General features: G+C 34.8%; 2 protein-coding genes across 7 annotated transcripts; both read left to right on the top strand.

The window, feature by feature from the left end:
• Nucleotides 1-211: 211 nt before the first annotated feature.
• LOC122595348 (splicing factor U2af large subunit A-like) lies at nucleotides 212-8,140 on the top strand. Of its 6 annotated transcripts, none has more exons than XM_043767696.1 (19): nucleotides 212-350; nucleotides 1,461-1,618; nucleotides 2,156-2,257; nucleotides 2,389-2,450; nucleotides 2,708-2,810; nucleotides 3,015-3,085; nucleotides 3,194-3,238; nucleotides 3,331-3,390; nucleotides 4,344-4,404; nucleotides 4,515-4,630; nucleotides 4,945-5,060; nucleotides 5,261-5,359; nucleotides 5,491-5,566; nucleotides 5,901-5,989; nucleotides 6,411-6,477; nucleotides 6,568-6,666; nucleotides 6,768-6,849; nucleotides 6,965-7,032; nucleotides 7,757-8,140. In XM_043767696.1, the coding sequence occupies exons 1-19, from the start codon at nucleotides 286-288 to the stop codon at nucleotides 7,892-7,894; spliced, it is 1,677 nt and encodes a 558-aa protein (XP_043623631.1). In that variant the 5' UTR covers nucleotides 212-285; the 3' UTR covers nucleotides 7,895-8,140. The 6 variants fall into 6 exon arrangements, with proteins under 6 accessions (XP_043623631.1, XP_043623630.1, XP_043623629.1 ...); XM_043767695.1 differs by having other exon boundaries at nucleotides 2,708-2,858; nucleotides 4,518-4,630; XM_043767694.1 differs by having other exon boundaries at nucleotides 2,708-2,858.
• Nucleotides 8,141-10,843: 2,703 nt separating this feature from the next.
• On the top strand, nucleotides 10,844-12,569 carry LOC122597108 (stem-specific protein TSJT1-like). The gene is made up of 4 exons (XM_043769741.1): nucleotides 10,844-11,040; nucleotides 11,505-11,745; nucleotides 11,821-11,941; nucleotides 12,379-12,569. The coding sequence occupies exons 1-4, from the start codon at nucleotides 10,844-10,846 to the stop codon at nucleotides 12,567-12,569; spliced, it is 750 nt and encodes a 249-aa protein (XP_043625676.1).
• The last annotated feature ends 213 nt before the right edge of the window (nucleotides 12,570-12,782 follow it).

The following is a 12,782-nucleotide window of genomic DNA, read 5'->3' as shown; positions in this document are numbered from 1 at the left end:
ATCTGGACAACTTAACGGAGCAAAACTAACGAAATTGCAGTGACCAAAAGTGAAAAAAAGTGACAAGTTTAGTGTATAATTTGCAATTCTTAAAGTTTAGTGACTAAAAGTGAAAAACGTGCCAAGTTCAGGTACCAAAAGTGTAATTTTCCCTAAAGAAAATAATAAAAATAGCTGATCTCTTGTAGGCTGTGACTCTAGGGCACAAGACTTTAAATAGTTCTCAGTGTGTTTATTAGCAGAATAATAGGAGAGTAAAACAAGGAAAGATGTCTTCACGGCGTGATGATCGACATACAGACGGTGGTGGTGGTGGTGGTGGTGGCGACGACGAATCACATCATCAAAAGGTTTCCTCTTTTTGGCTCCTAATCATCATTTATTTTTTTATTTTATTCCTATATATATGAATGGATACATAGTTTGGTCTACATCATTGTATCAGTAATTAGTTTCTTTTGTTATATATATATATGTGTGTGTGTGTGTGTGTGTATGTGTGTGTGTATTTATTTCCGAACCGTCTATATCATTTTATCAGAACCGTCTAGAATGCATTTCCGAGTATGTTGGATTTATCATGAGAGATGCTGTCTTTAAGTTAGGGTATGTGATTTGGTCTTGGTTGTTTTTTTTGTTTGGTTTCGGATATAATTTTTGAATTTATTTAAGCTGTAGAAAAAATTTAGATTATTAAGTTAGAAACAAGACATTATTTAGATTATTAAGTATGAAGCATACTATTTATGTTACTTGAGTAATTTTGTCTTTTAGCTGTTAAATATGTTATACGCAGTTTTCTAAATCTAGTTGATCTTGTGTATTTTCAGTCATACAATTGATTTTTTTTCTGTACACTTAAAATTATTTACTAACCAAAAGTAATAGATATAATAATAAAATGATATGAATATACAACACATTAAACAATGTGAAAACTTTAAGCTTCTATAGCAGAACTCATTCGGCAAGGCTCTGTGGTCTTAAGAATGGTTTCGGTGGGGGCTGAATAAAGATGACGAATAGAATAGAATTCATGTTCATGCTAAGAGAAGAACAGATCCAATACCAAGATGACTTCTTTCCAAAGAATTTAGGAATTTGGGGATTTGGCAATTATTGATGGAATTCCTTCCTTCTTTCTTGTATTTTTGGTTTGGTTCGGTTTTTATGGATGGGTCTTCAATATGAAACCGAACAGAGAAGTTTGGTTTATAGGAAACCTAAACCAAGATCATTGTTTTTTCTTTTTTTGTTTTTATTGGTTATTTGGCTGTTTTTGCTCACCTCTACTTTAGTAGTCTTATAGATGAGTAACTTATTTTGCAATAACTGTATATCTATTGCATCTGTTCTCTCCTTGAATCAGTCATGCTATAACGTTAAAAGTTTTATTTTTCAACTTTTTATTTAGTTGAAAAAATAAATTGCTGAATACTGTTTTTGTTTATTTGCTACAGCGCAGCAGTCGTGGGGACGATGAAAGGTCAAGGGTCTCAGATTCCAGGGGAAAGGACAGAGATCGGCGCCGGGACTACTCGGAGAGAAGTGGCAGGGATGAAAGAGGAAGAGAGAGACACGATGATGGTGGGCGTTCACGTAACCGTGATTATAGCAGGTCAGGAGGGGGAATATTTATATACACATTGCTTCCATCCTCTATTCTAAATCAGCCGAAGCTTTTGTTGGCATAAGAATGTGTCATTCTGTCATGTGCCAAAAATAAATTTGTTTACTACTTTATGACTACTTGGACAAAATCACATGCACTATCAAAGTTACCCCTGTTGATCTACATTTTATGCTCCTAATATGTTTTATATCTGAAGTGTCATCCAAAATTTCAGTCGGTGCATGCAAATGTAACAGATCAATTAAAGATTATGCATTCCTGTTAAAGTTTTTGATTCTTGTATATGGACATTTCATACTCTCAACTAAAGTAAGTAGAAAAATCTGTGGAATCCGTGAACATGTTAGCACGTTGATCGGTTGTAGTGATCCTTCAGTTATTGTGTTCCTTTATGTCGATTCATTTATGCTAGTGGTCATATAGCCAGGCACATATTCCTTTTTCTAACCTAATATAAACAAAGAAAAATGACAAAATACGAAAAGAACTGTGGAATAAGTGTGATGTTTGCTCTATCCTCAGGCACCATGATTATGATCGAGATAGAGAGAGACATCAAAGACACAGATCACGGTCTGCATCACCTGATAGATCCAGAGATACATCTAGATCTCGCTCAAAAAGGTTTAATAGGATACCTTGGGCATGAGTTTGTTTTCTTTCCTTATTTTTAGAGGGGGGGGGGGGGGGGGGGGGTTGAAATTAGACTCGTATCAATATTTTTTCCGTCACACATTTCTATATATTCTTTACAGCAAGAGGACAAGTGGTTTTGACATGGGACCACCTACTGCTGCAACTGTGCCTGGTGCAGTTGGTTAGTGTTTTTATCCTCTGCTACCTTATTCTAGCAATCTGTGTACTTCTCCCATCCATATAACCGTCTTAAAATGGCTGTCATGCATATCAGTAGACATTTTGATGCATTGTGAAATTTTCTTTATAATTTGTTTATAACCAACACTGAGGACAATTGTTGTGTTGTTGGCTGTTGTGTGTGGTTTTTGTATGTGTTATTGTGTCTATGTTGGACCACATGTCCCACTTTGCTACCCACGGGCGTCACTACAGTAGATTTTATATACAACGAGGAACCAGTGCTCCAATAATCTGGAATATGTCACCTTCAGAAGGCAACAGTTGTTATCTAGACTTGCAATTGTTCCCAGCATCTGCAGTAAGGAAATTATATTAAATATTGGTTCTCAATCATATGTAAATCTAGGTACGAAATAGGCCATTTTTTGCCCTTACAATTTTGGTGCAACTACAATTAATTACAAGCTTTTTGATGTGTTGCGTAAGAGAATCTGGGGTTAACACTTTTGTTAATAGTGACTTTGTTTATGCATGATCACTTCTGTTTTCGTTAATCATGCAGGCCAATTGCCAGATACTCCGCTATCAATGCCGGGAATGTCGCAAAGCATGTTTCCGTTTGGTACACCACAGGTATTTTGCTTCGTGTTTCTCTTTGTCTTTCTATCGTATGATATTTGTAAGTTTGATTATTTAGGCAAAATTTGATCCTTTCTGCATATTTTGATTATTTTTAATCAGTTGGGAGCTTTTCCAATGATGCCAGCTCACACAATGACACAACAGGTATCTATATGGTTTATAGTTGGGGTCTTATGTATTTAGGCATGTTCTCCACCATTGATTTATTGAATAATCTTCTTTTCCCCTCCATATAGGCTACACGGCATGCACGGAGAGTTTATGTTGGTGGCTTGCCCCCATTGGCCAACGAACAGGTTTAAATGTGAACTATATTGGAGGCTTGTGTCAACTTCTCATTATCTTGTTTCCATTTAGCATCAAACAGAAATTTGTTCATACAATTTCTTTATATGGAGATCAACAAATGAATAGTTCTATTAATTTGGTTGCCTTCAAACATGTTTTTTTAGTCTTTTTCTTCTTAAACTAGACCTGCTGTACAAACTGAATGTTAAGAAAAAAATTGTGCTAGATTGTAAATGTGCAAGTCAAGAGTAAGTTAGCAGTGCTTGGTAGAAGTCAGACCAAGATCAGATTAGCATATTGGATTGCCATAAGATTTATTAATTTAAGGATATATCACATTTCCACTAGATGGTTATATTTAAGAATAGCATTTACAAAAAAGGATAAGGGGTGCTGCCAATTAGGCATAGCTGGGCCAGAAAATTTAGGTTGTTATATGTGAACATGAAACTTATTCAAGGATTTCTATTGTTAATGTTTGCAGAGGATCAACATTCACGAGGTGTTTTACCATTTCAAAAGGTGTTTGCTTTTAGTTTAGGACGAAGTATAGAAATTTATGACTTTAGTTGATCCGGTAGTTTTTATTACAAAAAAAAAAATTGCAAGGCGTCTTAGCGTATAGAAATATATTGAATTTTTTCAAGCCGTCTTAGCGTATAGGCTATACATTCTGCTATGTTTTAAAGGACACTTGCTCTTGTAGCCAATATGTTTTTCTGTGGTGTGGTGTGTAGCTTGTGTAGTTTTATAAGATGGGATTGTTTGTATCATTATCGTCATCCCCAGTCTCATTATGCATTATGCTTTTACATAACTTCATTATAGCATTCCATATTTATAACACCAGGATAGGGGATGTAGTTTGATATGCTTTGTGTTTATTCTTTGCTGTAAATCTGTCAACTAAAGCTGTAAGTTTTTAGTAGTGGCTAAAAGCAAGTATCTATGTTTTGAGCAGACAATAGCAACTTTTTTTAGCCAAGTTATGACAGCAATAGGTGGAACTTCTGCTGGGCCAGGTTGGTTCACCCCATTGACTTTTGCATACTGCAGATAGTTACGTCCAGCCCATCCTCTCTTTTCAGTTGCCTAGTACAAAAGCTTATAGCATTGTCCTATTTTTGATTAGCAGGTGATGCGGTAGTCAATGTGTACATCAATCATGAAAAAAAGTTTGCATTTGTGGAGATGAGGACAGTTGAAGAAGCAAGTAATGCAATGACACTGGATGGAATCATTTTTGAGGTATGCAATAACTACCTTATTCTTCTCATTTGCTTATCTTCCATAGAGTTGGTTGAGGACAACCTGTAGTATATTCTTCCGCTGCAGTTATAGATCTAGAACAATATGCCTTTACAGTAGTTCTCTTGGTTCGAGTGAATGAACAATTCAAAACGGATTTTTAACAGCCCCCCTTCAGATTACAGTTATATTTTTGCTTATTAAGTATCATTGTCATATACCATATATAAGTATCGCTTGCGTCATCTGTGTGTGTGTGCGCGCGCGTTTAAACAGTATTTTCATTTTTGAATCTATTTGCTTTCTTTTACTAGGGTGTGTCTGTAAGAGTACGAAGACCTACGGACTACAATCCTTCATTAGCTGCAGTTCTTGGTCCCAGCCAACCAAATCCAAACCTTAATTTAGCTGCTGCTGGACTTACTCCAGGGTAAGTAGGTTTTTGTACAATGCATAAATCAATTGATGTTGGTGGATGGCGTATCACCCGTCTAAAATAAGTCTTTGTCGGCAGAGCTTAGTAAAAGTGGTTTAAGTTTAAGGTGGATATTATAGATCTGAAGAGTGAGGACTACCTTGTCACATTTTAAAGATTATTGTATGAATTTGCTATTTTGAACCTATTCTCAGTGGCATGGGCGGAGTTGAAGGACCTGACCGTGTCTTTGTGGGAGGATTGCCGTATTACTTTACTGAAGTACAGATAAGAGAGTTGCTAGAATCATTTGGGTATGCTCTCTATCTTTTATCTTTAGCAATTATTGCCGACACTGATTTTGTTAATCTGTTATGCTGTCATGTCATGTCATGGTCATTTCTTATTTGTACTATGGTTTGACACAAGTCATTTAACAATTCAGACCGCTTCGTGGGTTTGACTTGGTTAAGGACAGAGACACAGGAAACTCCAAAGGATATGGATTCTGTGTTTATGAGGTAAATGCTGATTATAATGGTTGCTTATTGATTCACATCTAGCCATACATAATTGCATACCCTCCTTAATCTTGGCAATTTTAGATGAAAGAAAGTTATTTATACTTCTGTTATTATCTACAATGGTCTCTAAGCGCTGCTAGTTATTTATATTTGAATTTAATTGTTATGTCTTCCTCTATTTTGTTGATAACGAGTTGTTGGTTGGACTAGTTACCCTGTGCCCAAATAGCCTGGCTTCACATCTTATACATCCTTGTTTGGTTTTTGTGTCTTCGATTATTTGTGTAGCTCCGTTATATTCGCTCAAATAGAAACCTTTGCATTTTCCCAGGATCAAGCTGTAACAGACGTTGCTTGTGCTGCATTAAATGGCTTAAAAATGGGTGATAAAACACTGACGGTCAGGCGTGCTACTATCAGGTTGGTGTTAAAAGTCAAGTTTCGTTAATTGACATGAAAGGAAACCATTCTTTTTGGGGCTTTTTTAGTTGTTTTCTTGAACTAAGAGTTTTTATGTTCACATGGTGCCAAAGACGCTGGATTCGTAAACTAGGACAATACTATCTTTTTTATCTCTATTTCTTTTTTGTTTTATATATTACAAGCTGAAATTTGCAAGTACGAAACTTAATTCTCAGTTGAAACAATAATTTGATCGAATATACTTGGTTTTGCTATGTTAGTTGTTAAGGTATCCTTTATCATATTATCATTCCGTAACATTTGAAAATCTTTTAGTTGCTTTAACACGAGGTTGATGAGCTGTGCTTGACTGGCTGCTGTTTAGATTCTATTTTTTTAGTGTACATGTGCTGTAATCTGTGTTGCATTTATTATGCAGCAATGGACAGATGAAATCAGAACAAGATACCATACTAGCTCATGCGCAGCAACATATAGCAATGCAGGTTATCCTTGATATCCTTTCTTTTGGGAAATTGTTGATCCTAAAAAACTCCTTCCAATATAAGCTGCTTAATTGTATGCTGGGAATGTAGAAAATGGCCTTGCAGATTGGTGGTTTTAATATTCCTGGAGCAGGGATAGGGCCCACAGCACCTAACGAGGTTCCAACAAAAATACTTTGCTTAACTGAGGTACTTAATCCATGACTCCTGATCCCCACTTCAATACCTCTCCTTTTCCCTTTGAAGCATTTGTGTAAATTGCATTTAAATGGGGATGATCTTTAATGAAGGTTGTTACTACCGATGACCTAATGGATGATGGAGAATATGAAGACATATTGGAGGACATGAGGGAAGAAGGACAAAAATTTGGTACGCACATTATTATAAATATTGTGTTTTAACGGATGCTATTTCATTTTTCAGTTATAAAACATAACTTGTTAGTGCAACCAAGTAAGATAATGGTTTTGGATTTAATTTGTAGGGGATTTACTGAATGTTGTGATTCCACGTCCGAATTCAAATGGAGATGAAGTTCAAGGTCTTGGGAAGGTATATAATGATGTTTTAATCGTTTGAATTTATACTAGATTATGGTGTTTCACTATTTCATCGTTCTTTAAAATTCTACCATGTCGGTGTGTTTTATACGTATAGTACTGCCTAACAACTTATGTCTACCTATTGTGCAACTGATTTTTTGTTCTTTGATACATAGTGATTTTGTATGAAATAAACTTTTAATTGAGATGATCACTTTATCTTTTAACTCTTGTTTTACTACTGACTTATAGTTTATGTTTTTCACTAATATTTCTGTTAATCTATCAAGATAATTTTCGAACTTTAAAGTATTATGTTTATCTTCAAGGTAACAAATATGAACCGTGAAGTATCATGTTAATGTTAAAAACCTCTTTGAAGTTTCCAGTGTGTTCGTAATTCTCTATTACATATAATTTAAAATATTATAAAAAAACTCCCGATATGGGTAAAGTCATGAGTTCCCCAACGTTGCTTCACATGATAACATCTTATTCTTATGTGAGGTTTATTTTGTTATTTTTTAATATGAATACTAAACATGTTTGGTTAGATACAATAGCGGAAGATGGGACTTGTGGTTTAGCAGTTTAAAGTTTTAACCTCATTAGAGTCAAATGATCAATTGCTTAAATTATTACTGAAATACTTGTGTAAATCATGAAACATTAAAATTAAGCTAACACGTTTTTGGAAACTGGTCTTAGCAAGTGCATCAATTTTTACTGTGCAGGTGTTTTTGGAGTATGCTGATACCAATGCTTGTGCCAAAGCAAAGGATTCTCTGGGTGGTCGGAAGTTTGGTGGCAATGTGGTGACGGCAGTATACTACCCTGAGGATAAATACGTGGAAAATGACTACGGGGCTTAGGTGTTGGAGTCGGCTGCTTGTGTTTTCTTTTATCTTGCTACGTTCTATATATGAGATTGTTAGTAGTTTTGACTATGTATGGCACTTTGCTGACAACTGTAGAGGAATGAGCTGTTGCAAAAAAAATATATGCATGTTCAACAAGTGAATTATGTTTATAGTTTTTACATACTTTAAGATGTAATTCTTATACCATATTACACATGCTTGTACACTATATCATAACTAGCATTACTTTTTGGTTAATATACTGGATGAGATATGACATGTGGACGGATTTTTTTTTTTTTTTCTTTTGAACATTAAGTAATTTTATTGATATGAAATCTAACAATTAGCTAGAAATACATATTAGTCGTTTGCAGATGAAAATAAAGAAACGCTAGCTATGTAACATTACAGGAAGAATCATAGGTTAAAACTACATTGAGGCCATTTTTTTTTTTTTTTAACATTCAGTTGGTATTCGACATCAGGAAATACTTCACCGTATAATGATAAAGCCAAACACGTACTTTAGACTATGAGCTGTAGACCATAAGCCGTTACAGGTAGTTCAAGGGAAAAACCTCTAGGACATGTCACTCTAGGAATCGAACCCATGACCTGAAGTACATGTCAAGTTTGGGGGTGTGATTTGTTAGCAATAGAAGATTATAGCTTTTATCTCCTTGAATGCGAATGGAAGACGGGGGTGTCTTGTTTGTAAAAGTTTAGTCATTCCTGGATTTCCATATTAACCAACACTCCAACCGTAGGCGAGTATGATGAGTCCGAGAAGGTTTGTTTCACAAGGTTGGTGGTGTGATACTCGAAAAGTTCCTTGAGGCTGTTTGGTTTGGCTAATTGCCGATGGCACCATGTTTGAATGTAGCTCCAGATTAGTCCGAGAAATTGCAGATGGCACCAAGCGTAGCATTTTGTAACTTGTCTCGCATTAATTTGACATGCTGTTAGGATTATCAAGATTTACCAGAAAGCTGAAAGCATAGTTGTTAAACTCTTACGAGAGTCGACTCGTTTTACACCACGACTCGTTAGGTGACTCGTTTTTGTCCAGACTCTTACGAGTCGCTGTGTAAACTTGGAACAAGTCACAAGTCGCAAACTTATAACTATTGTAGTATGACACTAAAGTTGTCCACTTTTAAAATTTCAAAGTCAAATTTTACCAACTTTGACTATAAATATTATTATTTATGTTATATAAATAGTTGATGAAATTTATATCAATAAAACACTCATCTAAAATACAATCAATTAATATAACTTTCATCAAATATTATATAACACAAACAAAAATATTTATGGTCAAAGTTTGTAAAGTTTAACTTTTAAAATTCAAAAATGGACAAATTTTGTGGGACGGATGGAGTATTATACTTGACTTGTATATTATTTTGTATATTATCTATGTAGTTTTGATCATTTTATTTGAGAATTTAAAGATAAATTGTTTATGTCTAATATGTAATATTTTGGTATATTTATGAAGATAACGAACTTATATTTTGCTTCTAGAAACGTCACATATATATAATTACACTATATTATGTAGTACTTAAAAATGTCCTGACTCTTACGAGTCGACTCACGAGTCAAAAAATCATGTTTTCGAGTCGAGTAAAAAATTACGAGTAGACAAGAAAGGCATTCAGATTCGGAAAAAGAGGAACACAAGGTTTTTTAAATGCAAATCAAGCCCGTTTCCACACAATATTGTATTTGTAACAAGAAAAATAGGTTACAACATTGCTACATTTGGATGTAGATAGCTGAGAATGAATAAAGTTCCTCTGCTGTCGATACTTGCACTTCTTGAACAGCCTTATAATACCAGTCACCAAAGCGATTCAAGTCGCGCATATCAATTATCAGTATTGTAATTCTTAGTCTAAAGCAAGATTAAACTGATGTTTAACACAAACTATAAAGCACACAGATTGCACTTATCTTACGATGAATTTCTTGCAAATCATAGCATGTGCGAAGAAGTTAGTTGTATCATGCTTGATTGGAAAAAATATTTTCGTATGTCACATCTCACCAAATCATAACTGCTTCAAAGCTATATACTGTTCTCAATTCCGTTTCAAATGGTTTGAGCTCGGAAACAACCTGATCTCTATTGATAGAGGAGAACAGGCTGCTATTGGCTGCTTCGCCTATATCAATTCTATTATGGCCGGGTTGCCAGCTCACAACAGGCACGAAGAAATCTTTGCCAAGGCAATCGCTGCTACTTTGATATCCATGAAATTGATGTGTTGCGTTGCCTCATTGCATACATGTTAATTTGTATGTCGTGTACTTTATGTTCATAAATAGTAAATTTATTGCACCAAACCAGAAACACCGGCCTTACCTCCCTCTTTTCACTCCACAGATATTTTAATGGTTCTTTCTTGATGAGTTACGTGACTCCCAACTGTCTATATAACACGTACGAAAGTCAGCGTTCCTTTGCATCTAGCCTTTTTTTTCCTCCCCCATTTGATCATTTGTTTGCTAGGTGACCTCTCCTCTCTATTTTGTATGCTTCTTTGCCTTGCTTTGATGTTCATTTTGAGAATTTTGGAAGTACAAATTTTGGTTATCATTAGCATATATATATGGTCTACGTAATCTTTATCAGTTTTTTGGATCATAAATCACTGCAATCATAGTCTCTTATAGCTTGTAAAAAGTAACCAACACATCACTAAGTACCTAAACTTATGGGCATTCTATTAAATTGTACAAAGAAATGACTTGAAAAAGAAGTTTCTATCTTTGGCAACTTCTCTTTTCCTTGAATTATATATCTATAAATAGCCCAAAACAAATAACCAACATCTTGAGACCATCCAATGTTCCTATTTTTGTGTATGTTGTTTGCTTATAAAACACACATTGGATTGAATTTGAGTTGTTGTTTGATAACTAACAACAAGAAAGAAAGAAAGAAAGATGTTGGCTGTTTTCAAGAATGGATTGGTGAGTCCACCAAAGGAACTAAACAGCCCTAACCCAAATCAATCAAACAATCAATCTCCAATTGAAGCCTTCTTGTCTTCTAATCAATACAATGCTTCATCCATTTCTTTGGGAAATGATGCTTCTTTGGCCTTTACACATTCTTCCCAGTCCATTTTGTCCACACAAAGGTCTGTAATTACATCTCTCTGCTCAATTATATGCATCCATGCATGCATGCAAGATTTATCATAATTCGTTTAAACGATCTATAGGGCATACTTATAGAGTGAAGATATGATGATCCCTTCTCAATATATCTAAAACTTTGAAACCTAACTTTGATCGATATCTGTTTGGTTCTCTTATGTCATCGTTGTCAATCGTTCATTACTGTTACTATAAAGTTTTCTCATAATCGAGCCAAATCAAGTTCTATTCCATGGAATGGCATTGTGAACTTAAAATATAAAGTTTTTATTCTTTCGCTTATTAGATTTCCCCCCTTTTTGTAAGATAAAAATAACAAATAAGTCTTCCTTTTATCTCTAGCCTTCAATTAAGAAGTAAATTCTCCATTCACTTTTAAACCTCTTAGCCTTGTGTAAAATTGGTCCTTTGGATGTTTTGAAATCGTGTAACTTTTATTTTGTAGGTTGTTTAGTACCGTGGATGACATCTATTGCATATTCTTGGGAAATTTGAACAATTTGTACGCACTTAACAAGCAATACGGGCTAGCCAAGGGAACAAATGAGTCCATGTTTGTGATTCAAGCCTACAAGACCCTTAGAGACCGTGGCCCATACCCGGCTCATTCAGTCCTTAAGGACCTTGAGGGCAGTTTTGGTTTTGTGGTCTTTGACTTTAAGGCTAAAACTGTGTTTATTTCACTTGTAAGTTGTTGGAAATTAAAATAAAAAGTTGAAGTGTCAATAGTGTTTTTGACATTTATTTATTCATGTAAACAGGGTAACGATGGAAGAGTGATGCTTTTTTGGGGGATAGCTGCTGATGGGTCTGTTGTAATTTCTGATAATTTGGAAGTCATAAAATCTAGCTGCTCAAAGTCTTTTGCCCCCTTCCCAACTGGTATGTGGGTTGCATCCTAATTACAAACACTTACCAAGTCTATTTCACGAACAAAATTAGTTGAATCCACATGTAATACGTACTTAATGAACTAACACGTCTACATTGTGAAAGGTTAAGTTGAACCATATGGCATAGAATAAACCATTAACATACAAGATTAATAGCTTGTTTTCAAAGTGACTTTCACTCTAAAAATACTATCACAATGACTAATTAACTTTTATGCAAGCAACACAGTAACTATTTGTCAAAAATCTCAAAATGTTTAAAAAAGAAACATATGTGCATAGATTTATCTACAATTTATTGATTAAGATAGGTAATAACCCAAATGTCCTAATCTTTCAAGGGACATAATAATAACATGGCTTCAATGTTGGTCTAAGTTGCAAGGAAGAAAGGGCCTGATAACCATGAAATTGAATGGAATGCAGGTTGCTTGTACCATACAGGAGGTGAGTTGATGAGTTTTGAGCATCCAAAGAACAAATTGAAAGCAATCTCAAGGGTTGATAGTGAGGGTGCAATGTGTGGAGCCACCTTCAAAGTTGATCTCTTTGCAAAGACCAAAAGCATGCCAAGGGTTGGAAGTCATGCTAATTGGGCTTGGAGCCAAGAGGCTTGAATAAAATTTTATCTTTGTTATGTCAAAAGTTACAACCATTTCTTTTAATTACTGATTTAAAACAACATTTTTAAGATGCCATATTTAATAGTCATAAATGATTTATCAAGATTTTGTCAACTTATCTGCCTTCTTTTTATTGTACGTTTTTTGTTATTATGGAAAACAAATTCTTTCATGTATATCTTTAGCTTCAAACTATGAATCAAATTG

This window comes from Erigeron canadensis, chromosome 4, assembly GCF_010389155.1.
Source record: "Erigeron canadensis isolate Cc75 chromosome 4, C_canadensis_v1, whole genome shotgun sequence".
Taxonomy (NCBI): domain Eukaryota; kingdom Viridiplantae; phylum Streptophyta; class Magnoliopsida; order Asterales; family Asteraceae; genus Erigeron; species Erigeron canadensis.
Note: the sequence above shows the minus strand (reverse complement) of the source record. Positions and strands in the feature narration are given on the sequence as shown.